The 27,497-nt window shown below is 44.5% G+C and overlaps 1 protein-coding gene across 1 annotated transcript in view; it reads left to right on the forward strand.

Annotated features, from left to right (window-relative positions):
* Positions 1–27,497, forward strand: part of CSMD2 (CUB and Sushi multiple domains 2) — a 536,551-nt gene that overhangs the window by 141,808 nt on the left and 367,246 nt on the right. Inside the window, exons 3-4 of the mRNA XM_033956853.1 lie at positions 8,648–8,842; positions 25,081–25,288. Of these exons, the coding sequence (XP_033812744.1) occupies positions 25,164–25,288 (125 nt within the window). The 5' untranslated portion in view covers positions 8,648–8,842; positions 25,081–25,163. The remainder of the gene's footprint in view (positions 1–8,647; positions 8,843–25,080; positions 25,289–27,497) is intronic.

Genomic DNA, 27,497 nt, shown 5'->3' on the forward strand with positions numbered 1-27,497 from the left:
TTCGCCAGATACGGTCTCCAAAATTGAACACAATACTCCAAGTAGGGCCACACCATCAACCTGTACAGAGGCATCAACACCTTCTTTCTTCTACTGGTCATGCCTCTCTCTATACAGCCTAGCATCCTTCTGGCAACAGCCACCGCCTCGTCACACTGTTTCTTTGCCTTGAGATCTTCAGACACTATCACACCAAGGTCCCTTTCCCCATCAATCCATGTATATCAGCCTCTCACCTCCCAGCACATACGGCTCCTTCCGATTTCTAATCCCCAAATACATTACTCTCCACTTCTTTGCATTGAATTCTAGTTGACAGATATTAGACCATTCTTCTAACTTTTTCATGTTTTCCACTCCCTCTTCGGTGTCTACTCTGTTACAAATCTTGGTATCATCCGCAAAAATGCAAACTTTTCCTTCTAACCCTTCGGCAATGTCGCTCACAAACATATTGAACAGGATCGGCCCCAGAACTGATCCCAGAAGGACTTAACTACTCACTTTTCCCTCCTCCGAGCGAATTCCATTAACTACCACCCTCTGGCGTCTGTCCGTCAACATATGCATTCACTTATCTCCCCCTATGATTCCCCCCCCATGAGCTACGCTCAACTGATAAGTCCCTCCTATCTGTGCCCTTCTCTTTAACTGCCAACACCAGGCTCCGTCCCTTCTGCCTTGCTGCACCGTTTGCTTGGAACAAGCTGCCCAAATCTCTACGGCGAGCTCTGTCTAAGGCAGTGTTTAAGGCCGAGCTAAAAGCCCACCTCTTTGAACTGGTGGTCAGACCCAGGTTGCCCATGCGCTCGAGTCTGGGGTCCTTGGCTGTAGTCTGGAGCAGCAAAGGTCTAGAAAGGGAGCAAAGCCTCAGGAAGTCATGAATGAAAGCTCTTGGCAACGTAGACCTAGGACAGGCTGGTTCCAGCAGAGCCAGAAACCCACAGGGTTGTTGCTCAGCTGATTCAGAAACTAACGGATTCCTACAGCAACCACAGGGAACAGCATAGTATGATTAATTGAAGCTCACCATTTCGCAAGGAGCAGAGCCCAAATGTGTTTCTGCTGGGCTGCAGCCTCCTTATTAGACATCACACAAATAATTTTGCAGTTGACATTTTCAGCTGAGTGGCAATAAATCTTAACCTCTCCACTGTTCTCTTTGCCCATTCAGCCATTTTCGTCCATGTAATTGTGTTCACTAAACTGTTGTTGCTTTCGAGGGGGAGGGTGGAGGGAGTGGAGGGTTTGGTCTACAAGGCATTCTGAGACAGGACAGCCCTTTGGAAAGGAGCCCAAGGATGAGTGAGAAAGTGTTGCCATGTGAGAGAGGAAAACGCGACGCTGAGGAATGGGCAGCTTAGAATGGCCAACTCAGAGGCTTCTCATGATTCGCTTCATACTCGTAAATGAATAGGGCACTGAGCAAGTGCTAGTCAGTGAGTCCCAGTGCTTTAATCTCCCCTCCCGTTCCTCTTCGGTCACTTGCAGATGCTGAGTCCAATGAATCAGTGCTTCAGGAGGAGAATGGGGGTGATGAAAGAGTGCAGGTCTCAGGGAAGGGGCTGGATGGTCTCCTCCTGGTATCTGAATTCATGGTTTTCTGTTATGAATGGAGAACGTTGCTGAAGATGAACCATTGGAGAATCTGCTATGGTCATTTGATGCAAGCAAGGTAGAGTCTTAGCTGTGCATGTATAAAGACCATGAAGGGCATCATTCAGTCACTGGTAGTCAGGTTTGTCTTTTAAACATTAGCCACTGCCAGCTGACTTAAAGCCATATATTCAGTGAGGGCCCCTATCCGGGTATCGGTCCTGAATGTCTGAGTATGGAGCAGTTACCTGGGTACCAGGCGATATTCAGCAGAGTGCCTGGAGGATACCTGGCGGACTTAACACAGCCTGTGTACGGCAGTCAGAGCTGATATGTTTCGGCATTCTCTGCTCAATATCTTCTCCCGGTCCGGTCAACCTGGCTTAGCCTCTTGCCTCCTTATACCTTGCAGAAGTCAATCCTCGTAAGCCTTTGTTGATGAGAAGGGGCACTTTCGATATGATGTCTAAACCAGGGCGTAGACGTTTTGAGGAACACACACAGAAACCCAGTACTAAACATGACCATTTTCAAAACTGCAAAACGTCAATCTTGGTTTTTCGAAAAGGGCCATTTTTCAGATGCGCATCAACCTTTTCACAACCATTAAAAAAAAAAAAATCACATCCAAAAGAAAAATAAACAAAACAAGCCATTGGGTTGTAGGTAGGGCCAGTATTTTTAGTAGACTTACCGCACTAACATCCCAGCAGAGCAGTGGCGTACACTAGGGGGTGCTGCAGTGAACGTCATATAAAAAGTTCCAGGTACACATCTCACCATAACTCCTTCCAAAACCTACTATACCTGGTACACCGTCAATAGCACGCAGGACATTGGCACGCCGACAATTCCGCTCCGTCAAATGCACACACCGACAAGTACACACATGAACGGAGGGAAATTGTCGAGGCAGAAATGTAAGTATAGTGTGTGTGTATGTTTGTGTGTGGGGGGGGGTGGTTTGCAGGAAAGATCGCATTGGCATTGAACACCCTCCTCAACTAGAGACCACCCCCTCAGAGTGCAAAATGCCTTGTAAGTTTAGGTCACGCGTGAGTTGTAAGTTTAGTAAGGGGTTATCCCATACACACACCCTCTACCAATCTTACTCGAATCACGCTGAAGGTGGCTATTTCGGCGCCTAACTTTTGGGCGCTTCTTATAGAATTTGCCGGTTAGCGCATCTTAATTTAAAAAAACCATAGTTACAGGAAAAAGGACTGTGATACAAGTTTCCTTTGGTCTTTCATTGTCTGACTGACCTTGAGTTATTTCATCATAAAATGAATGTTTTTGTCTCTGAATGCTCTCTGCAATCCTATTTGGATGACAGGGGCCTACAGGAGTCCACATTATTCAATGCTTGTTCTTGGCTGATAGCACAGGCAGAAAAGCAAAGACCCCGACAAGCCCATTTTCAAAACGTCTAGCTGCATATTTTTAAGATAGGCTCAGAAATTTCTTGAATGTAAAGATTTGCTGAACCTTTTCACTTAAAATGAGGCATTGTAGGGGCATGGTCAAAGCAGGAGAATGAAATTAGGTGGCCAATACAGAGCACACCACTTAGGAAACTTCAGGTAGGTAAGTCTACAGTAGTCGAAACTTGAGGTGCCTCAGTAAAGCATTAGCTTGCCTCCATACAGAGACAATGTTCTTGATGCCTTTGTTGGCTGTTCCTAACTTTGACCTTTAACCTAAGAGCCTCTATTGAGGGGCTCAGTTACCTTTGAATATAGGAGGATTCCAATATATCTGCTCTAGATTACTCTAATTTTCCTAGATTAAAAAAGGGGGGGTTTAAAATATATATTTTTTTATTTGACCACTGAATAATTGGTTAGGTCTTTCCTATATTTTACGGTTGTTTTTGTTGTTTTTTTTTTTCAATTTACTGGTTCGTTAACAGCCTAGACGTCATGCGGTATGGCAGTATAGAAAATCTCTGTGAAATAATAAGCAATTGTATGGAGCACATTGCTTGGATTATACTGTACGTTACAGCAATTTCTTAAGAACATAAGACTAACCATACTGGGTTAGACCATTGGCCCATCTAACCCAGTATCCTGTATCCAACAGTGGCCAATCCAGGTCACAAGTACCAACAGAACCCCAAAAAGTAGCAACATCCCAGGCAGCATCTCAAACAGTAACAGGATTGCACGTAGGATCCCAAAGGGTAGCAAGATTCCATGTTACCGATCCCAGAGTAAGCAGTGGCTTCCTCCATGTCTGTCTTAATTGCTATTTATTGTTATAAGAAGAGGAGATGCTTACCTATTTTTGGCAAATGGAGTTTAAAATATTCAAACTAACCTGGTTCGCAGATGGTCCCTCTGGAGATATGGTTTGCAACCCTTGAGGGAAGGAGTTGCCCTATCCTGCCCCTGAAAATTCCCATTAAGGGCACCTCGGTGGTTGTGAAGGTTTCTGTTAGTCTGAGTAAATGCTAAATTTCAGATCAGTGAAAGTAGAATGAGAGATTAAGAGTTGGAAACTAAGAAGGTGACCCTTCTTGAGAGGGTGAATCCATTGTTCTCTGGTGGCTTCTGCCCCCATTGCATTCAAATTCTCTCGATGCTTGCATGCTAGTGGCAATCTGCTGGTGGGACCTGGTTTACAGCTGTTGGCCTGGTCACCCTGCCGTTTTCACTGCACCTGATCCCTAGTCTAAGGCACATGTCAAGCTGAATAAGTTGGTGTCTTCTAGATGTGAAATGCATGTCTATGTCTCATGAATAACAGCGTTAGCTAATGTAGTCAAATGATGTAGAAGTTTTAAATGCGAAGCCATTTTTCAAATGTGATCTTAGGATATGGTCAGGTTGGGGTTATCTTTCTCACAGTTCATTAAGTAAAGAGCTGCGTGTGTTATAAAGTGACTTTTAAAATGATAGATTTTTATTTATAGCGAAGTTCCAGCCATTAATTTTAAAGGAGGAAAGAACAAAAGCAGAAGTGGGTTCATTAAAAATTTGACATTGGTAATTTAATTAAATTGGGTCTTTGACTATCATTGCAGAAAATGAAACATTAGTTCTACACCAGTTCTCAACCCATTTACCTCGGTTATCGCTTGCCTCCTCACCTTCCCTTCTTTTAAGAGCGCATGTCATGAGCAGCAAAGTGGACAGGTCTCGGTGAGTGACATCTACCCAAAGTTTCTGTAACTAGAAATCAGAGATTAGAACAGGAAGTCGATGCTGGTAATACTCTCGTCCGCAATGAGTTGAGCCACTTTCTGTTTTTTGGGCTTTGAAAGTGAATACAGACGTTTCACAGGTAGTGTTTGCCGTCCATCAATTTGTGCAGATTTTCAGCTTTCTTATTTATTTATTCAATTTTCGATACTGTTCTCCCAGGACAGATCAGAACAGTTTACAATTTATTCAGGCACTCAAGCATTTTTCCCTGTCTGTCCTGGTGGGTTCACAATCTATCTAATGTACCTGGGGCAATGGGGGGATTAAGTGACTTGCCCAGGGTCACAAGGAGCAGCGTGGGTTTGAACCCACAACCTCAGGGTGCTGAGGCTGTAGCTTTAATCACTGCACCACTCTAGAAATCAAAATGTAGTGAAAGTGAGCAAAGTATAGGACAATCAAGCCATTGTGACATCACCAATGAAGTTGGCTCTTATTGGTGGAATGAGGTATTATGACGTCACACTACCTGCTCTGCTTATCAGAGACTGAAACTCTTCACACTATTTATTTATTCAGTTTTTGATATCATTCTCCCAGGGGAGTTCAGAACGATTTACATGAATTTATTCAGATACTAAAGCATGTTTCCCTGTCTGACCCGGTGGGCTCACAATCTATATAATGTGCTTGAGGTAATGGGGGGATTAAGTGACTTGCCCAGGGTCACAAGGAGCAGCGTGGGTTTCTCTCCTCAGAGTTCTAATTGTACACTGTTGGACCATGGCTGCATCTGAAATGTCACAAGGAAAATTATAGCTAAAATTAGAGTCTGAGGCTGGCACAATCACTGATTGGGACCTGAGAGACTCTGCCTTCATTTCAGTGGCTGTTTCCTCATACAGGAAGCTCGACCTTCACACCCATTTGACCTTCATGGGCTTTTGTGCCAGTGATGCATGGCAGTTTCTGTAAGGGTCTTGATCTGTCATTAATGGTGGCCCCAGCCTTACGCTCCCTCTCTCCAATCTCAGAAGAAGTGAGCACATAAGTTGGGCCTTGTCCATATTTCAGTTGAAAATAGTGCTTCTATCCCATAGTTCAGACGGGATCAGATCGATGCCTGTGCAATAGGTGACTATGTGATTAACAATTTTTTTAAAAAATAATCATAGGAGGAGACAAGAGGGAGGGGAGATGAGGTCAAGGAGTATAAGAAGCAAAGGAGTCAACAAACAGATGAGTTTTGAGTAGCTTTTTGAACTTTAGAGAGGAAGGTTCCATACGGATGTAAGAACATAAGAATTGCCGTACTGGGACAGAACGAAGGTCCATCAAGCCCGGTATCCTGTTTCCAATAGTGGCCAACCCTGGTCCCAAGTACCAGACAGAAACCCAAAGAGTAGCAACATTCCAGAGCTGAGATTGTGATGTCATAATGCCTCATTCCACCAATGCCCAAGAGCCAACCTCAGCAGTGATGTCACAATGGCTTCATTGTCCTATACTTGGCTCACATGAGAATATAAGAATTGTACTGGAACAGAGCGAAGGTCCATTAAGCCCGGGATCCTGTTTCCAACAGTGGCCAACCCAGGTCCCAAATACCAGACAGAAACCCAAAGAGTAGCAACATTCCAGAGCTGAGATTGTGATGTCATAATGCCTCATTCCACCAATGCCCAAGAGCCAACCTCAGCAGTGATGTCACAATGGCTTCATTGTCCTATACTTGGCTCACATGAGAATATAAGAATTGTACTGGAACAGAGCGAAGGTCCATTAAGCCCAGGATCCTGTTTCCAACAGTGGCCAACCCAGGTCCCAAATACCAGACAGAAACCCAAAGAGTAGCAACATTCCAGAGCTGAGATTGTGATGTCATAATGCCTCATTCCACCAATGCCCAAGAGCCAACCTCAGCAGTGATGTCACAATGGCTTCATTGTCCTATACTTGGCTCACATGAGAATATAAGAATTGTACTGGAACAGAGCGAAGGTCCATTAAGCCCAGGATCCTGTTTCCAACAGTGGTCAACCCAGGTCCTAAGTACCTAGTTAGATCCCGAGTAGCAAAACAGATTTTATGCTGCTTATCATAGGATTTCCCCAAACCATCTCAATAATAGCCTATGGACTTCTCTTTTAGGAAATTATCCAAACCTTTTTTAAACCCTGCTAAGCTAACTGATTTCACCACTTTCTCCGGCAACAAATTCCAGAGTTTAATTACACGTTGTGTGAAGAAATATTTTCTCTGCTTTGTTTTAAACCTACTACATCACAAGAGGGCAGAGAGCTGGATCATAACGGGGGACACCTAAACCTGACCTCTGCTAATATTATATGAACAGAATCTTGGTACCTAGATGCCATTGTGAAACTGGCACTGAGGCACGTAAACTATTCAGTAGTTCCCTATTAATCAAGGCAAGGCTTTCTGTTCAGTTTACAGGAAAGACATTATTTCTCATGTACATGTGTTGAGTTTGTCTTGAAGTCTGGAACTTTTGGATTGAGGCTCTTGAGGAAATGCCTCTGAAATTTGTCTTTGTCCCTGTCACTGTTCTGAACAAAAGCATGAGCTGCTTCCTTAAAGAATACCCACTGGGCTCTTCTTGGAAAGATGTGTTTGGAAAGATGTATCTGCTTCTTATACAGGGCTCTCAGCCTGTCAGTGAAAGCACGTAGGAACATATTACATGTGCTTCTCTATATGCTAAATATATTGACTTACACAAAACCTGCTGTCTCTGACTGAATATTAAAGATGCTTGAATAATGCATATTTCTTTCCCCTGTTCTTCTTTTCCTGTTCTTCATTCTTTTCTTTTTATTATAGATATATCAAATTATGCATAAAATATTCAGCTGTAGTAATGTATGCTTATATTTAATGCATGCAATATCTTATTGAATATAATAATCCATTTCTAGGCGTGAATGCAGAAAATCAGCCTTCTATGGAAATGCCAAGAAAAACTATTGATTTTGTTGACTCTGAAGGATATTTTGGTTTGTGTACAATGTAGATTCTAACTGTACTTGAAAAGTCCTTAGAGGACTAGAAATATTGGCAAATCGTTTCAATTTCCTCATGAAAATCGTTTTCCCTTCCTGTTGAGCCAATGCGTCAAGGTTCTTGACCTTCATGCATATGGGCCAATATTGCATTTGCAGGCTAAATATTTTTGCATTTCAATTTGATTTAATTTCAGTTTGGGGTTTCTCTACTTTGGCTGTTCCTGCCCTCGGATGGGAGATTTGACAATTGACATATGGTTTAGTGGAGCTTTTTTTTTTTATGACTGATGACGAACTGAGCGCTTACTCACTTATATAGCTTTTGCTGTTTGATAAGCTTCTCACATTGAGTGAAGTCCTTTTTCTCCACCATATATTTTTCTGTCTGCTGTTAATCTCCCTCCTCTGCAGAAGGAGATAAAGTCATAGTTGCTTTAGGAGGAGGAGTGTGTGGCGCAGTGGTTGGATCTACAACCTCAGCACCCTGGGGTTGTGGGTTCAAACCCCGCGCTGCTCCTTGTGACCCTGGGCAAGTCACTTAATCCTCCATAGCCCCAGGTACATTAGATAGATTGTGAGCCCACCGGGACAGATAGGGAAAATGCTTGAGTACCTGATTGTAAAAAAACAAAAAACGCTTAGATAACCTTGATAGGCGGTATATAAAATCCTAATAAACTTGAAAACTTGAAACTTTAGTGGTTTGATTGATCTCTTCCAGCGATTTTGGTTTACAATATTGCGTTTTCAATGGGTGTCTTATCGAGAAATAATAAACTTGAACGTTGAAACTGTTACCTGTGTCCTTTCCAGTGATCTCTTTGGAGCAATTACAAACCAGCCCTCAATGACGCTCCGTTTCCTTTCCTCCGGCAGCTCTCCCCAGTCACACCTGTGGAAACCCAGGGCGACTGCAGAATGGAGTGCAGCAAGGAACGACCTTCAGCATCGGGGACAAAGTTCGGTACAGCTGCAATGGAGGCTACCTTTTGGAAGGCCATGCCGTGCTAACCTGCCTAGCCATCTCAGAAACCAGTGCATCGTGGGACTTTCCACTTCCCTCCTGTCGAGGTAAATTAATTATTTCTGAGGCTCGAGAAATGCTAACAAACTCCACCACTTTGGATCTTGTTAGAGCTCAGATTTTGACAGGGAATTAAGTTTAATATATATATCCAGGTACCATTCAGAGAACTCTTGCTTTGAAGGTGTGATTGAGAGATAATTTGCAGAGAAAGACAGGATAGGAAGTAATTTTATCAAGTGGGGAGGGGGGGGGGGGGGGAGAGGGGAGCAGCCCTTCATGGAGAAGCAAAAGTGCTGGCGTTTCAGCTGGTGATGGAACGGAAATCATTCGTTCAGCAGCATTCCCAAAATCCCATTTTGAGGAATATATGTGGCTGAAAAAAAGATTCCAGTTTGCAATCCCAATTCATTAACATTTCCTTGTGGGAAACAGTCTAAAAAGTGACCATAAATGAGGGCCTTTACCTTGCACTGTGGGATGTTTTGCCAGCCTGACAGTTAAACACACTCTGCTACACGGAATAGAGGAATGCATAATATTGCACGGAGTTAAAAGGAAATGAGTGTTTTCATAGGGCCTGATGGCTTCTCGGCAGGCTAAATTACATTATTCTACAGCAGGGCTGTCACAGAATCTCAGGAAATGCGAGCAATTAAACCCATGTCGCTGCTGTGAAAGTTCATGATGAGATGGCGCCCCAATGATCAGAGGATGGTTAAAATGGAAAATTATGCGCTGCGATGTATGAAAATGCACCCCATGGAGTTTTCTGGATGGGTGGGGGATGTTTTGTGCAGTCGATGGTTACCTCTGGGCTGCTCTCGAAAGGGAGTTATGGCCTGGTCAGCAGCTGGCCAGCACATAATTCCATTCCATAGAGATGATTTTAAAACATGTGCAGAATTTGGGCTGTTTTACATCACTGAATGACCAGATATTATGTGCAAGCTCTTCCTTTGTGTCCAGAGAGGGGTGAGTTGTATTATGTTGTCACTTTCAAATCCTGATACCCGTTTGTTGCTCTAGCAAAACTGTAATTCTGCAGCTCCCCCCAGTGGCAGTTTAAGGCCATACCCCCTTCTCTAATCCAGTATCTCACCTTCCCTTCCCAATTCCCCCACCCTGTGTCCTGCATCTCCCTCCCCCTCTTCCACCCCCCCCCCCACCATGCCTAGCATCTCTCCTTCTGTTCTCTACCCCTAAAGTGTTCAGCAGCTCATCTCCCCTTCCCTATATCCTCCATAGCCTTCATTGCCCCTTTCTCCTACCGCCATCCACCTGAGACTGCTGAAACTGCAAAATGAAAGTCGGCATAACGAAGTGTTCTCTCAGGGTTTCCGCAGCTGGCATTGTGCTTGTTGCAGGTTTCGGGGTCTCGCTGCATCTTTCTCAGGTAGAAAACCGACGTTTCAGCCACCATGCTGTGGCTTTCTTCAGGATATGCTCTGAAGTCTGCAGAGTGACTTTGGAAATAGTGGGTTCACTGACCTGACTGGGAACAGGGCAATTAATCAGTTTGAATTTGGGCGGGAAAGTCAGTTGGGTCAGAAATGTCAGTTTCTACCTGACAAAGACGCAGTGAGACCTGAAAAACTGTAACAAGTATAATGCCAGCTGCGGAAAGCCTGAGAGAACATCTTTAAACCTACCAGAGACTTTTCCATTCTATGGACTTTCACAACAAATTCAAATTTCTGACCAACTGACATTCTCACCAAAATTTGAGAACAAGTCCGGATGGCTTTTCAAAACCCAGCACTTTGTCCGGGTTTTGAAAAGCTTCCGACATCGGGACAGCATCCGCGAATGGGGTGGGTGGGGCGTGATGCAGGCGGGCCTGGGGACGGGTCCATGGGTCCGAATTTTCCTTCATGAAAATCTGGTAACCCTAGCATTGCCTAGTTCCACATCGGCTTCTTAGTCAGTCAAGTTCAAATGTGTCTGTCTAGTTTTTAAAATATTTTATGGGCAATTAGGTGACTCAGTTGTTCCATTGCCTTTAGGTCTGCCCTGACAAAGTGGCCGTAGATCTTTCTACTGCTTATAAGCCGTCTTTTCTATCGTTTAAAGGTGTTCAGTCAAGGAGTCAAGTCTTCCGCTCTGAATTACCCATCAGTCTGCGGTCATGCACTACCTATCAAACCTTTCGAAAAAGATTAAAGACTGCCTTGTTTTCTGCTATTTCAGATTAGTTCTTTTTTTTCTAGTAAAATTCATACAAATTTGTAAATTAATATACTGTGCAGCCTTAATGTAAGCCACACCGAGCCCTCTGCAGTTAATAAAACAAAGTCACTTGTTTTCCCTGTTTTAATATATGTCTCAATGTAACTGTTTAACTTGTTTTTTATGTAATTTTATTATGTTAACCGCTTAGAAATTAGATTAAGTGGTCAAACAAATATTTTAATAAACTTGATTAGATTTGTGGGCAGGATCAGCGAGGAGCTGGGGGTGAAGCAAAAAAAATTATCCATTTAGTAATGATGGTCACTTACTATATACAGAGTAGATTGAACACCAGAGTCCACAGGCACTCCAACTCCAGCCCTGAGCATCTACCACCCTTGTCAGTGTGGAATATGACAGACATACAGAATTGTTCCTCATCAGATGAAGAGCCAGAGCCGAACAATGTCTGCAGACTGAAGGTTCTGTGAAAGAAGCCCCTGAGGCCTCGAGACCTGGAGAACCAAGCTACTGACTTCTCCTACAATCTGGTAGCGTTCTGTGGAAAAAGAGAAGTTACGCGTAGTAACGTCTTACCCTATGTGAATAACTCTCATGCCACTGCCACTGGAGGGGTTTAAATAGTCTAATGAAACTTTATAAACAGTGTTCTTCAATGCAAAGCCCTGGGGGCAAATGCAGGACTTCTGAGGTGTCCCCCATTATCATCCTAACTCTTTTTCTGCGACTCTCTGCCTCTCTATCCAAAAGTGGATGGGAGGAAGAGCCATAGGCTCGAAGGAAAAGGCTTTTCTTACTAGCTAAAGAGAATGTATTTGGAAGTGCCCGCAATAAAATGTTTTGAGGCAGGCTGAAGGATTGGACGTCATTAACACCCACTGATCAGAAGTGCCGAGGCCTCATGTGGCAAGAGATATAGCAGCTCTCCTTCAGCTCATGTGGATCCAAAGTGGCCCTGACTTAAAATTAGAGAGGACCACTGTTGTAAAGCTTTTCCAGCTACAAAGACATTTGAAATGCAATAAGGTTGCTATATCTGTATTTCATTTCTTACGACTTGCAAGCCTGGAAGCTATTCAAGTGGTGTAGATTCAGGAAGTATATTTCAGTCCCTAGAGGGCTCCCAATCTATTGCCCCAAGCTTGTACCTTTGTAACTTTCTAGAGCTGAGATTGTGTGTCATAATGCCTCATTCTACCAATGCCTTAGCTCCTCCCTCATCTGCACGAGCCTCAAACACTTTAAAATCCTAAGTAGGAACATTCTAGAGCTCAGATTGTGATGTCATAATTCCTCATTCCACCAATGCCTAAGCTCCGCCCTCATCTGCATGAGCCTCAAACACTTTAAAATCCTAAGTATGAACATTCTAGAGCTCAGAGCTGAGATTATGATGTCATAATGCCTCATTCCACCAATGCCTAAGCTCCGTCCTCATCCGCACAAGCCTCAAACACTTTAAAATCATAAGTGTTTGAGGCTTGTGTGGTTAAGGCAGAGCTTGCAAGAATGGGACAGAGGCACCCAGTGTGGTCTGCTCCCGCTTAGATGCCACTGGTCCTACATGCCAACTAGAGCACTCATGCTCAAGCCACTGTATGTTATCCAGAAAGCCAGACTTACCAATAGAACGGAGTTAATGCTAGATCCATTCAAGGCCATCTCTCTTTAGTAACAGCACCGGCTTTGCAAATCGGTAGCTTCTTCCCAACAGACAGTTTTCATTCATTATGCATGCCTAAATCAGTACAACTGACTGCATTAGTTTGACCGTCTCTTCTCTCTGCATCCCTGCAGAGTTTTCTGCTAATGAAATGTTGCCTCGCCAGGCGTAGGTAGACTTCTTTTGTACTCAGTGTCTAAATAATTTAAGGAGCTGCGAGAAATGGCTTTATGAACAGAGATATAAAGTACTCAGATGTACTGTGTATGGGGAAAGTGGAAAAAGTTTAGAAACATTTTAGCGGTTGGCTTGTCATAGGGATGACTGGTTAGTACTAAGCTTTTCTCTGTGAAATTCTGGGATTCCATTGAGTCGAGATCTGGGTCGGGTCATACGTGAAATCGAATGAATAGACGAACTCTTTATTCACCCTCAAAACAGCAAATCTTTTACCAGCCTCACCCTGATTTTATATTTTTTTCTGATAAGTTCAAACTCTGTTCTCTGACTGATCAAATTATTGCCACATCCTTCTGACTTTCTGCCAGGATCTTTCACTGGTTAGTGGCCAGTTCCACAGGTCCTTTGCTTCTCTTCTTTGTCCATCTAGGCAACCAATTTTCCTGTGCTAGAGAAGGAATACATTTATTTTGACCTAGAGGTCAGATCTTCAGTGCCGGGTTTAGGGCTTAAATAGTCACGCTTCAATTTTGTTTGACATACTATGAATAGTAAATAACATCTTAGCAGTGTTACAAGGTAAAATTACAGGCCTTAAAGCTGAGGTGTGGACACAATTAGGGGCAAGAAACAACACAAAAGTGGGAACGTTATAAGAAAGGCAGAAGGGGAATGGTTGGAATAAGCAGGAGAAAGAGACAGGACTCGCCAAACTGCAACAGTGATGGGAAGAAAGAACAAACTAGTTATCTTGTGGAAAGGCCTGAGAGAAAAAGTAGGCTTTTAGGAGGAATTTAAATTTGCTATGTAATGGTTCTGCTCGAACATGAGGGGGGGAGGAGTTTTTCCACAGAGTTGATGACACCCCACTAAAACAAGAGTATCTGGTAACATCATGAACATAAGAACATAAGAATTGCCACTGCTGGGTCAGACCAGTGGTCGTTTGTGCCCCAGCAGTGCTCTAAATGAGTCCAGCCTCACCTGCCTCCAGGGAAAGTGCCTCACCTGCCTCCAGGGAAAATGGTGGAACCGGAGGACATAATTTGAGGTTGAGGGGTGGTAGATTTGGGGGCAATGTTGGGAGATTCTGCTTTACGGAGAGGGTGGTGGATGCCTGGGGTGCGCTCCCGAGAGAGGTGGTGGAGAGTAAAACTGTGACTGAGTTCAGAGAAGCTTGGGATGAACACAGAGGATTTAGAATCAGAAAATAATATTAAATATTGAACTAAGGCCAGTACTGAGCAGACTTGCACGGTCTGTGTCTGTATATGGCCGTTTGGTGGAGGATGGGCTGGGGAGGACTTCAATGGCTGGGAGGGTGTATATGGGCTGGAGCAAGTCTTAACAGAGATTTCGGCAGTGGAACCCAAGCACAGTACAGGGTAAAGCTTTGGATTCTTGCCCAGAAATAGCTAAGAAGAAAAAATTGAAAATTTTAAATTGATTCAGGTTGGGCAGACTGGATGGACCATTCGGGTCTTTACCTGCCGTCATCTACTATGTTAGTATGCCTATGTTTCAGTTTAGCAGGAATTTGTCCAACTTTGTCTTGAAGGAAGGAATAACTAAAAGGTGTTGCTGAGATGAGTGGAGAGGTCTTCGTGGGCAGTAGGTGTAAAGGGAGGGACTGTAAGAAGAGAGATAGATCTTTATCCAGACCTTGAAATGTAGCCAACAATCCTATGTGCAACTGGGAGTCAATGTTCAGAAATAAAGACAAGATGCTATGATCATATTTCCATAGGCCAAGGAAGTTTTGAATCAAGTGGAGTCGGTGAAGTTGAGTAAGTGATACTCCGAGATAGAGGAAATTGCAGTAATTGAAGCAAAAGATGACCATAGCCAGAATGAGGAACTGAAGAGAAGCGTAACTGGTGAAGAACAGAACCGCATCTGGAGACGAGAGCTGAGATTTGGGGTTGAAAGGCGAGGAAGCAGTCAAAGATGACAGAGTCCTGTAGAGGGAGACAAGCACCACATACGCAAGGGGTCAGTTGAGTGTTAGCTGGAGTACGGGAAGGAATATGGCAACTTGATTTTGATGGATTAAGTTAGAACTTAGTTTCAGAGAGCCAATCTTCTATTTTATCCAGGTGAGGCAAGATTTCTGCAAGCTGAAAAACAGAGCGTGAGTCAGTAGGAGAAAGACTTTGGATATCATCAGCGTACATATCAAAGGAAAAATACCCTAAGGATTGAATGAGCAGAGCGAGGGATGAAAGAAACACACGGAACAGGAACGGAGCCCTGTGGGAAGAGGATAAGGATGATGAATCGAGAAAGATCGGTCAGGAAGAAACAAGTGAATCTAGGAAAGAGGCGTCCCAAAAATCTCCAAGTCATCAAGTCTGGGCAGAAGTTTGGAGTCGCTGGCCAAGTTAAATACAATGGGGTTGATATGCAGAGGCTCCTACCAGGTTAACTAGTTCTAACTGGGTCCCCATGAGATATTCAGCGACACATAATCGGAAAATGCTGCTCAATATCCTGATCACTGAAACACTATCTGGTTACTATCAGGGCAGTTTGGAGATGGAGTCATGTTGGAGCCTGGAGTTACTTGAGCATCACCAATATTCCGCAGCAGCACCCAGGTAACCTAGTGATTAGAGCCCCAGGCTGGAGGTTCAAATCCCCGCCACTGCTTCTTGTGATCTTGGGCAAGTCACTTAACCTTCCCTCTTCTCAAGTACAAAATTAGATTGTGCACTTTCTGAGGATTGGAAAATACCTTTGCAAGTGCGCCTGAACGTAAGTCACATTGAGCTACTTCTGAAAAGCTGGGAGCTAAATCTTGATAAAGATTATACTGCCTTGAACCCCATTCCGGCAGGGGAGGCAGGGGAAGACATCCAAAAACCTGCCTAAGTTGGCCTTGGACATCCTAATAGCAGGAAAGTCCAAGTGCCAATAATCAAATCAAACTTTCTGGATGTTCAGCAGCACTTCTAAGCTGCTGTGTGTCCAGAGCTCAAAGGGGCATGTTGGCAGGTGTGTTATGAGTGGGCATTGGGCGGGCTTAAACCTGGACATCCTAAAGCAATAATCAAAGCTTTCCCAGAACATCCGAGGTGGAATTACACGCCAAGACTTAGACGAATGTAAAACAGGACCAAGTTCCCCAAAGGTGACCAAACTGACAAGATGACCACTGGAGGGTTTAAGGCATGACTCCCCCAGTGGTCACAAGCCCCTCCTACCAACCAGAGATGGGGGGGGGGGGGAAACAGCACATTGAGGACTTGCCATCAGCTGATCACAGCAGAGAATCCTCATCAACTGAGCTGGTTTTGGGGATTCCTGCTGGCTCAGCTGATGGGGATTTCTCTGCCACGATCAGACAAGGTAGTTGGGTATATCTACAAAACTTGCTTATGTGCATTTTTCAAGTAGATGTTTTTATTTTTGAAAATGGCCAAAAAAGGTAGATGTCTTAAGGACCAAAACTTATTCCTAGGTCATTTTCAAAAATAGAAGATAGACGTCTGGCAGCTTTGAAAATGGACATTTTTCCTTCTCAAAACGCCCAACCTCAGACTTATACGTCCTATTGAAAATGCCCCTCCATAAGTATTTTAAGGGAACAAAGAGCTTCATCATGTGAAAAGAAGTTTAAGTGTGTCCGTGGAATACATATGTGAGCCGTGAGGTTCCTCCCGTCAGTCCCTATTCACAACGTGGCTAGATGCAGTGATACATGGCAACATCTAGAAAATCCTTAACAGGCACAATGAAAATACACAAGCGTCACAATATTTGACCCTACATTTGCAAGGATGGTTATTTTTATTTAATTTTAATGTATTTTGCACTGCCAATTACGCAAGGTGCAAAGAAACAATTTACAAAACATTTCAAGCAATGTAATAAAACATATTACGAACTTAGATATGTAACCAGACCTAAAATAAGATGAAATACTAAGAAACAAGATGACAGAAATCAACATCAAACCTCATCTGAAATACGAAGAGAGTCTTCAAGAGGGAAGTGACGACAGATCTGGTCTCCTGATGCAATTCAAGTAACAATTTCCACCTGTCCTGTGTTACTTTACCTTAATCTTGATAAATCCAGAATTTTTGACCCATTAGTAAAGGCAGAGCATTGTGAAAATAGAGGCACATAATTGGATTCAGTGCCAATCTTTTCCATTAACAGGCCAAAACCAAAAGAAGTTTAGGAACATTGACCTTTTGTTTGGTGTGGATGGGAGACTGGATAGGCCGTTTGGTCTTTTTCTGGGTCATTTTCTCTCTTTCTATATACAGAGGACCTCTGAGGGAGAGGAAAGGATCGTAGAGTTTAGTAGTTGGTGTGGATGGACAGACAGGAAAGCCCGGTTGGTCTATATCTGGGCCATTTTCTCTCTTTCTATGTACAGAGGATCTCTGAGGGAGAGGAAAGGGTTGTAGAGTTTAGTAGTTGGTGTGGATGGACAGACAGGAGAGACCATTTGATCTTTATCTGGGACATTTTCTTTCTTTCTATGTACAGAGGATCTCTGAGGGAGAGGAAGGGGTCGTAGAGTTTAGTAGTTGGTGTGGATGGACAGACAGGAGAGACCATTTGATCTTTATCTGGGACATTTTCTTTCTTTCTATGTACAGAGGATCTCTGAGGGAGAGGAAGGGGTCGTAGAGTTTAGTAGTTGGTGTGGATGGACAGACAGGAGAGACCATTTGGTCTTTATCTGGGCCATTTTCTCTCTTTCTATGTACAGAGGATCTCTGAGGGAGAGGAAAGGATCGTAGAGTTTAGTAGTTGGTGTGGATGGACAGACAGGAAAGCCCGGTTGGTCTATATCTGGGCCATTTTCTCTCTTTCTATGTACAGAGGATCTCTGAGGGACTAATGTCAGGAAGTTCTGCTTCACACAGCGATTGGTGGACGCTTGGAATGCTCTCCCTGAGGAGGTTGTGACAGAGACCACTATTCTGGGATTTAAGGGCAAGTTGGATGCACACCTTCTTGCAAATCACATTGAGGGATACGGGTGAACAAGGTGTCCATTAGGGAACACCTAGCTTAGCCTCCGTGTGTGCGGGTCGCCGGACAAGATGGACCTTAGGTCTGATCCGGTGAATGCATTTCTTATGTTCTTATATTCTTATGAGGAAGGGATTGTAGAGATTAGTAGTTGGTGTGGACGGACAGACTGGAGAGGCTGTTTGGTCTTTATCTGCCTTCATTTTTCCCTGTGTCTACATTACCTCAAAACAGGAAGTGTTAAGCAGGTAATGGAGGGAAAACATCCATTAATTCTGTTAAATTACAGGAAACCCAAATGCGAACCTTCTTTTGCATAAAAATGCAGACATGATCTGTAATATGAAACAGAGTATGTTCCTTTACTGAAGCTGTTCAGCTCTGAAGCCTCCTGCTGAATTTGCATTTAACGTGGAGTGAAATATTACTATACTCACTCATCAGGAAAGGTTATTACCAGTAATAGTGTACCTGTCACTGATGAATATTGATTTCATATCTGGTTAACATCTGTTGAATCATTTGTGAAACTGCGGAGGCAGCTGCATCTGTCGGATGGTAACAAGCCTACGCCCTTTCATGTTCTGTGTCCTGACCATTCTTGGAAATTCAGGATCAACTGCACTATAATTGGTGAGAGGGGTTATCCAATGTTTAGGATTCCGAGGTTTTAGAAGGGATGGTTTGTAGAGGTTTTAGGGATGGTGATCCAGAGGTGCTTGAACAGCCTCAGTCTTTAGCAGATGACTCTGCTTTGACCAGGGAAGGGAAATTTGTGATGGGTTTATCACTCCCAGTCATTCTGGTGAAGGAAGGTTGGGTTTTCCAAATTAATCCAGAGGTGTTGTAGCCTCAGGTGGGTAACTATCCCTTTCTGGATTCTGATGCAAATCCAACCACTTTGCTTTCTCTAACTGCAGACTGCACAGGAGGAATGGTTCTAAATCTCGTCCTATTTTCACCTAAAGTTAGGAGCCTAGGTTTTCAGTTGACTCCCATGGTCTGAATATCAGCCTCCATAACTTTAACAGCTCTTGATTTTCTGCGTTTGCCTTTTTTTTTTAAATTATTATTCATTTAAACTGGCACACTTTATTAGATGGTATTTCTTGGAGGATCATTTCAGACTGTTGTATTTGGGCGTCTCTGTAAAGGTGATATATCGACTCCAGCTTTTACAAAACACAGCTGCTCAGGGCCAGATTAAGGCCAACTGATGCCTTAAGCCAATGACTGTCAAACATTTTTAGCTCCGGCACGCTAAAGGGAGCAAATGTTTTTCGCGGCACATTATAATTGAAATGATAAAATTGCAAAACCAACAGAAAATTAAATTTGAGAGTTATTTATTTAATGTTCTTTAAGCTAAGTATGGGTAATTGAAACTAAAGTAAATAGAATGGAATTGCTAATCAATGCAATGGATGAGCTTTTTTTTGAGTGCAAATTGACAAAAAATGCGGCTCGATAGTTGACGAGCAAACACACATTTCATCATCTTTTTTTTTTTTTCAATTTAATTTCTGTCAGAGCTGAAAATCCAAGTTCGCAAAGATAAGAAGATCCAAACGGTAACAAAGCCTTGATTGCTTTGTTCCTCGAGTTAGAATAACTACTGCCTAAAAAATAAAACTAAAATGACTTGCCGTTAAGTTTTCAAGGCCCAATCACCTCCAAGAATTAGGCTTGTCTGGGTCGTTGTATCCTTACACACGTTGCGTACGCGACGTACATGTCATCTATTCTAGTGTATACTTATGAAGGGAATTTCTAAAAATAAAGTCAAATTCTGGAATCTCTTTGGAGCACTGCATTAAGCCCTTCAAACTTTCCATTGCTGAACTGACAAGCCATACAGGGGCTCCTTTTATGAAGCTGCAATAGCGTTTTTAGCGTACGCAGGATTTTAGCGTGCGCTAAACCCACGCTACGCGGCTAGAACTAACGCCAGCTCAATGCGGGCGTTAAAGTCTAGCACATGCAGCATCTCAGCGCACGCTAAGTGCACGCTAAAACCGCTATCAAAGCTCAGTAAAAGGAGCCCTAAGATTCAGTAAATGCTGAGAAATATCATTGTATGAAACAAAACATCATGTACTCTATTTAAATGATTAGAAAAACACTGAATCTGATTTTGGACGTGGCAGATGGCAGTGAAAGAGTTAAGGGCGAAAAACCTCTCTGTTGCCATCTTCCTTTTATGCATTAAGCCAGGGGTGGCAAAGTGTCTCCTCGAGGGCCGCAATCCAGTCGGGTTTTCAGGATTTCCCCAATGAATATGCATGAGATCTATGTGCATGCACTGCTTTCAATGTATATTCATTGGGGAAATCCTGAAAACCCGACTGGATTGCGGCCGTCAAGGAGGGACTTTGAAAATCAGTCTAGTAGCAGCAACCCTGAATTAACAATTAAGCAAAAGAAACACTGCTTAATGCAGGGATCTCAGAGTGAGGAAATATGATAGAATTAATCCGCGATTGATGAGGTTACATTGGTTCCAATTCAAGCTCAGATCTTGTATCATTTTTAACACAGTTTGAGGTCTCAGTCCAGAGTCCTTTTCACACTCTTCAGCTTTGCTTGCATCTACATAGTCAAGGAGTAAGTGGCATAGTTTGGGAGGGGTGCGGACGATCCCCGGCAACACACCATCCCAACCCCCCCACCCCGTATCTCCGTATCCTCTTCGCTAGTACGAGCAACTTCTGCCTGTTGCTCGTGCCGGCCTGGTTCCCTTCTGAATCACTTCTGGGTCACAGGCTAGGAAGTGACATCAGAGGGAAATTCAACGCTGCCGCAAGGAGCATGCTTGCAGAAGCCACTCGTATTGGCAAAGATTAAGAGGTATGGGGGGGGAGGGAGAGTGAAAGTGTGAAATGAGATGGGAAGGAGCGGGGGGGGGGGGGGAGGTGCGGAGAGGACCACCGCCCTGGGTACCTCCTACCCATGGAGTAGGCCTCATTGTTTACTCAAATTTCTGTCTAGTTGAGGAATTCAATCTAAGCTCATTTTTGACTCTTTCTTTCCGATTCCAAGCAACCGAGCTCTTGAATGCTCTCCCTTTATGTCTGAGACAAATCTCTTCTTAGCTGAGCTTTTGGCAGACTATGAAAGCTTTTTATTTTGCAAAGTATTAGGATAATAATTTGATTTTCAATGGATTGATTTTGTAGCTCCTGGCATATGCACCAGTCAGGTGCCCTTTTGCTAAGCTGCGCTAATGGATTTAACATCCGATTCGATTGTAAGATCCGTCGAGTAAGAGTTGTCTCTGTACAGCGCTGCGTGCGTCTGACAGTGCTATAGGAATGATAAGTAGTAGTAGAGGAATTGGACAGTAGTTAACACACATTCATTAGCATGCGCTAAATCTGTTATTGCATCTTAGTCAAAGGAACACTTCATTCTTCTGTATTCTTCTTAATTCTTCTAATATTAGGGATCAGCCAATAAGGAATATAGGTCCTCTTTCACTAAGCTGCGACGCCGCTCTGACGCTTATGAGCGTTGGAGCATATAGCGCTCTGGGTCACGGTAGAAACCTCTATTGGGATAAAGACTTGTTTTAACCTTTGGGTTACCACAGAATCTGACTCCTTTAGCAGGTCTCCACCTTCCTCCTAATTTAGGACAAACTCTCCCCTTTGTTTTCCTTTGACCTGGGGGCCGCTGCGTGAGCGGACTGCTGGGCACGATGGACCACTGGTCTGACCCAGCAGCGGCAATTCATATGTTCTTATGTTGAACCGCCTTTCCCCCCTGCAAGCTGTCCAAAACTCTGCTGCACGACTTATCTTCTGTCAACCTTGCTACACTCACCTCACCCCTCTCCTCAAATCTCTTCGCTGGCTCCCAATCCGTTGTAGACTTTGTTCCTTTCATCTCGACACCCTGTAAGCTCAGGAATAAACCACCTGTTTGCCACCCCCCCTTTCCTTATTCAAATGTAGGCTGAAACCCCATCTTTTTTTTTTTTTGACAGAACCCTGCCCCCGTCTGCCCTCTGCTCACCACCCTAGTCAGCAGATTAACCATCCCCATCAACTGTAGCCCCTACCCTGGCATCCTGTTTGGCTGTCTTGATTGTTTAGACTGTAAGCTCTTGCGATCAGGGACTGTCTCTGTCGTGACTCTGTATGTCTGGTAGTGCTCTAGAAATAATTAATAGTTGCAGGATTTGGATTTGGATTTGTGGCTCCAGACAAATTAGGGTCAGGTATTTCCGTAACCATAAAGGACTTAGAATCTAAAGAGTTAAATGCACTAACATGAGTTAATATGATTTAACACATTTTATTTAATGCAAGTTCCAGCATTATTAGGGAGAGGGGTCTCTGTCCCATGTTTAAGGCATATCAGTAGAGAATGACCTGGGGACGCGTTTTCCCCCGTCCCGTCCCCATGAGTTTTGCCCCTGTCCCATTCCTGTAAGCTCTGCCTTAACCGCACAAGCCTCGAACACATGATTTTAAAGTGTTTTGAGGCTTGTGCAGATGAGGACGGAGTTTGCAGGAATGGGGCTGGGGCAGGAAAAGAACTCGCAGGGAAGGGACGGGAAATAATCTGTCCCCGTGTCATTCTCTACATATCAGCAACTCAAGCCCTAGGCTTCTTCCTTAGAGAAACCTGGATAGAAGCAGTTGGGAGTTGGGGTATATAAAATCCTATGCAAAATGCAAATACTTCCTGCATATGTGTCTCCATTGCTCCGTGTAGTGGGAAGATGGGGTTGAATTAAAAGCCCTTAATGTCTAAAAGCTTTTCCAGTTTGCTGGTGAGCTCTTGTCCTTAAAAATAGCCACTTGCTCCTTTTAACACTTTTATTTTTCCACTCAGTTGCCTTCCCACCAGCTTGTTTCATTCTGCTGAAGTGATATGACTGTCAATTAAAGACCCATTTAAGTAGCTCATTGATCCATTAAACTGCCTGAAATAAAGCATGCTCCCAGATACGCTTTCTCATTGCGTGGATGTCCCAATAAACTGAGAACTCCTGTTCAAACCGGGGTTGACTATGTGACCTGTGGTTTATACGGCTCCATTAAAAATGGGCTAGTTTAGCACTATAGATCCCTAGCGTAGGAACCTGCGATATTTAGCATTACCTCTGCTGGGTCTTAGAAAGGAGCGTTGAGTTTAGACACGCAGCTCAGAGGATTGTGCGGCGCCCACAGAAAGTTATCAGTTTCCAGTCAGGAAATGGAAAGACTAAGATTGGTAGTTACAGAGGAGGGGGGCAGCATCATGGAGAACGTGCACAATTGTGGGCCAGTATGGGTTCTTAAATTTGACAGAGGGGCTGGACCAAGAGCATCTTTCTATCCTTCCCTCCCTCCCATCCCTTGTGCAACAGAGCCCTTGAGCACCCGCCCCGCAGCCAAACCCCCGCTGACCATCCTTCCCTCCCATCTGAACCCCGCCGACTGCAAGCCCTACAGAACTCCCTCCAGAGCTGTGTTAAACAGGCTGCTTCGTGGCCTTCTGTGTGCTGCGTCACTGATGACATCGTCAGTGATGCAGCAGAGGGAGTTTCCAAGATTCTGGAACCCTAAATAGTAACAACATTCCAGAATCCCAAAGAGCAGCCTGTTTAAAGTGCTGCCGGCCTGACGCTGCTCTGGAGGGAGGTATATAGGGCTCGTGGTTGGTGGGGTTCGGATGGTCGGAGGGCTAGATTAAAAATCTAAACGGGCCACATATGGCCCACGGGCTATAATTTGCCCATGACTGAACTAAATACAGAGCAGCCCCAGACCATGGAAATTGTAAGGCAGGGGCCAAAACGAATACAGCCTCTTCCGTTTATGAATGCAGCGGCTTGGCAGCCTGCAAGGTAGCCCCAATCTCCAGACTCCAGCTTTCTCTGAGGCTCTGGGCTCGGACTGGGTGAATCGATTCCAATTCACTTTTCCTACCTGCCCATTACTATATGGGCTGTCTCAGCTCCAGAAAATCGAGCAGTCTCTATTCATCTACTCCTGATTAGGTTCTCTGGGAACATTTTAACATGTCTGATTAAGCAGCTTTTATGAAGTCCGCTGTCCTTCTCGATTTCTGTGTATCTAAGTGGATTAATAAGGCAGTCACGAGACCACCCATTGCCACACAATGGTAATGCTGTACAGGTTGCATTCCTGAGCCAGAGTTCTGCTCCTACCAAACTGAGAGGGCTTGTGGATGCTTCTGGGTGGTAATGGCGAGATGCTACCAGTAGCCGACTCCATGTTAGCTCAGTTCTTGAGTGAGCTGACCCTGTCCGAGCAGATGTTCCTGCAAGCTCTGGGCTTGGGTGAAATGGTGTATAAAAACCGGAGAAACCTCTCCCACTCTCCCACTAGGATAGTGCTGCACTACAGACAAATGTAAGCTGATTCCAAGTGAGCTCAAAAGACCCCAAAAGTGAAAGAAAATGCCAGATGACTGTGTCTTTTTAATCAATCTGACAAAGCCAGAGTTAAAGCTGTTCTCCCTAATTCCTTCGGGTGGAATGGGTCAGGTTGGCTGTGAGCTGGATCACATTCGATTCTGTCCGGAGGTTAAACGTTTACCAATGCTTGGACAACCACATCTGAGCAACGCCTGACCATCCGGTGCACAGTGTGAAACAGACCCCCAAATAGGTTCTCCTCTGTTTTGCTACTGACACAAATGACGAATGCTGAGAGCCCTGTTCTGAGGCTGTCTGATAGTTACAGCAGGTAAATGACATTGTCAAGTAAAATGTAGTTACTTACCTGTAACGTAGGTTCTCCGTGGACAGCAGGATAGTCGGCATCATATGTACAGAGGTTAACCTGTTCAAGGACAAGGTTACGGAGACAGTCAATGGCACCAAAGATGACTGCACCACCCTCAAAACCATATATTGATGTTGCGAGCGCTGGGGCACGGACTGCTGCCAGTGTGGTGTTCTGGGGTATCACATGGGGGCAGTGAAAGACATGCGAAGTTGGTTCCTCTGGTGTCTTCATGGGTATGCCCCGCATTCTAAGCCGTTGGAGGCGAGGGTTTTGAGGGTGGTGCAGTCATTTATGGTGCCATTGACTGTCTCCGTAACCTTGTCCTTGAACAGGTTAACCTCTGTACATATGTGGCTGACTCATCCTGCTTGTCCTAGGAGAATGAAGAATATTTCTAAAGCAAGAAGACGCTGCTTTCTTCCCAGGTGAGTCTGCAGCAGAGATCTTCAGTTACATGAGATGCCTTCACGGTTGTTCCGGTTTGTACTCAGTCCTGTGTGTTTTGTGCTTTCAGGGGACGACGCTTGTGGAGGAACCTTACGAGGCCAGAGTGGGATTATTTCGAGCCCTCACTTTCCTTCAGACTATGGCAATAACATGGAGTGTATGTGGACAGTATTGGCTGAGCTGGGAGACACGATTGCCCTGGTGTTTACTGACTTTCAGCTAGAGGATGGATACGATTACTTAGAAGTTACCGGCACTGACGGATCCTCACTTTGGTAAGTGCAGAAATTCCTTTTTTTTTTTTTTTCCCCTTCGTAATCTGCAGAATCTTAATCTTGGCTCCTTTAATATTTATCAAATTTGACTGCCCAGGCTGGTGCTGCGGAGAGCATGAACTTGCTGGTCACGTGAAACTTAGCCTGGTTTAAAAGGGGTGGGGGTGCTTAAAGGTGTTCCCAGGTTGGAACATAAGCAGTGCCTCCGCCGGGTCAGACCATAGGTCCATCCTGCCCGGCAGTCCGCTCCCGCGGCGGCCCACACATGTCACGACCTGTCTGAATCACCAGAAGGGGCTCCCTTGCCACCTTGGTTTCTCATTGAAGTCCTATCTTCCCATCGAAGTCCTAACCCTCCGGTCTTGCACATGCACGACCTGTTGGGTTTCTATACTTATTACCTGGTTAGCTTTCTATACTTGTGTTACATCCCAGCTCCTCCCTCGGTATCCCACGATCCCTTTATCCCTCAGGAATCCGTCCAATCCCTGTTTGAATCCCTGGACCGTACTCTGCCTGATCACTTCCTCCGGTAGCGCATTCCAAGTGTCCACGACCCTTTGGGTGAAGAAAAACTTCCTTGCATTTGTTTTGAACCTATCTCCCTTCAGTTTCTCCGAATGCCCCCTCGTACCTGTTGTCCCCTTCAGCCTGAAGAATCTGTCTCTATCCCTATCCCTATGGCAAATCTTTATCCGGTGTTCATAGCCAATGTTAAGCAGACTACTCAGTGCATGCAAAAGTGATCTAGAGTTCGAAACATTTGTTCACACAAGTCCCCGCTAAAGCCCTCTTTTTACATAGCTTAAATCGGCACTTAATCATTCGCCTTGCGTAAATGTCTAAGTCCCCATTATATCATGGAAATGCCAAGGGGGTGTGGTCTGGGCATATCTAAGGCAGAACAATGGCATGGTCAGTTCATAGGTGTTTATTCCCCATTTCAGAAGGAGACTAAGGCTCAGATTGTATCAACGGCACCTGAAGTTAGATGCCTAGATCAGCAAAGCCTAACTGAACTAACCGCCTAGCTTAATTTTCTTAATTAGCTTCCTTGGTGCCATTAACTGAAAAGTGCCCTTTCAAGGTAGGCATCTACTCCTAGCTGCCTACCAGGAAGTACATAAGAACGGCCACACTGGGTCAGACCAATGGTCCATCTAGCCCAGCAGCCCATCCTCATTGTGGCCAATCCAGGTAATTAGTACTTGCCCAAAACCCAAAGAGTAGCAACATTCCAGAACCCCAAAAAGTAGCAACATTTCAGAATCCCAAAGAGTAGCAACATTCCATGTGGAACCCCCAAAGAGTAGCAAGATTCTGGATCCCTAAATAGTAGCAACACTCCACGCAAAACCAGGGTTGACTACGTGACCTGTGGTTTGTGCTCCATTAAAAACGGGCTAGTTTAGCACTATAGATCCCTAGCGTAGAAACCTGCGATATTTGGCATTACCTCTGCTGGGCCTTAGAAAGGAGCGCTGAGTTTCCACACGCAGCTCAGAGAGGATGGTGCGGCGCCCACAGAAAGTTATCAGTTTCCAGTCAGGAAATGGAAAGACTAAGATTGGTCGTTACAGAGGAGGGGGGGCAGCATCATGGAGAACGTGCACAATTGTGGGCCAGTATGGGTTCTTAAATTTGACAGAGGGGCTGGACTAAGAGCATCTTTCTATCCTTGCCTCCCTCCCATCCCTTGTGCAACAGAGCCCTTGAGCACCCGCCCCACTGCCAAACCCCCTCTGACCATTCTTCCCTCCCATCTGAACCCCGCCGACCGCAAGCCCTACAGAACTCCTTCCAGAGCTGTGTTAAACAGGCTGCTTCGTGGCCTTCTCTCATCAGGGCCTTCAGTTATGTGTGCCGCGTAACTGATGACATCATCAGTAATGTGGCAGAGGGAATTTCCAAGATTCTGGAACCCTAAATAGTAGCAACATTCCATGAAGAACCCCTAAAGAGTAGCAACATTCCAGAATCTCAAAGACTAGCAAGATTCTGGAACCCTAAATAGTAGCAACATTCCAGAACCCTAAATAATAGCAACATCCCAGGCAGAATCTCAAACAGTAACAAGATTACACATGGAATCCCAAAGAGTAGCAACATTCCATGTGGAACCCCAAAGAGTAGCAACATTCCATGTGGAACCCCCAAAGAGTAGCTAGATTCTGGATCCCTAAATAGTAGCAACATTCCATGTGGAACC

Source organism: Geotrypetes seraphini, chromosome 8 (genome assembly GCF_902459505.1).
Source record: "Geotrypetes seraphini chromosome 8, aGeoSer1.1, whole genome shotgun sequence".
NCBI classification, from domain to species: domain Eukaryota; kingdom Metazoa; phylum Chordata; class Amphibia; order Gymnophiona; family Dermophiidae; genus Geotrypetes; species Geotrypetes seraphini.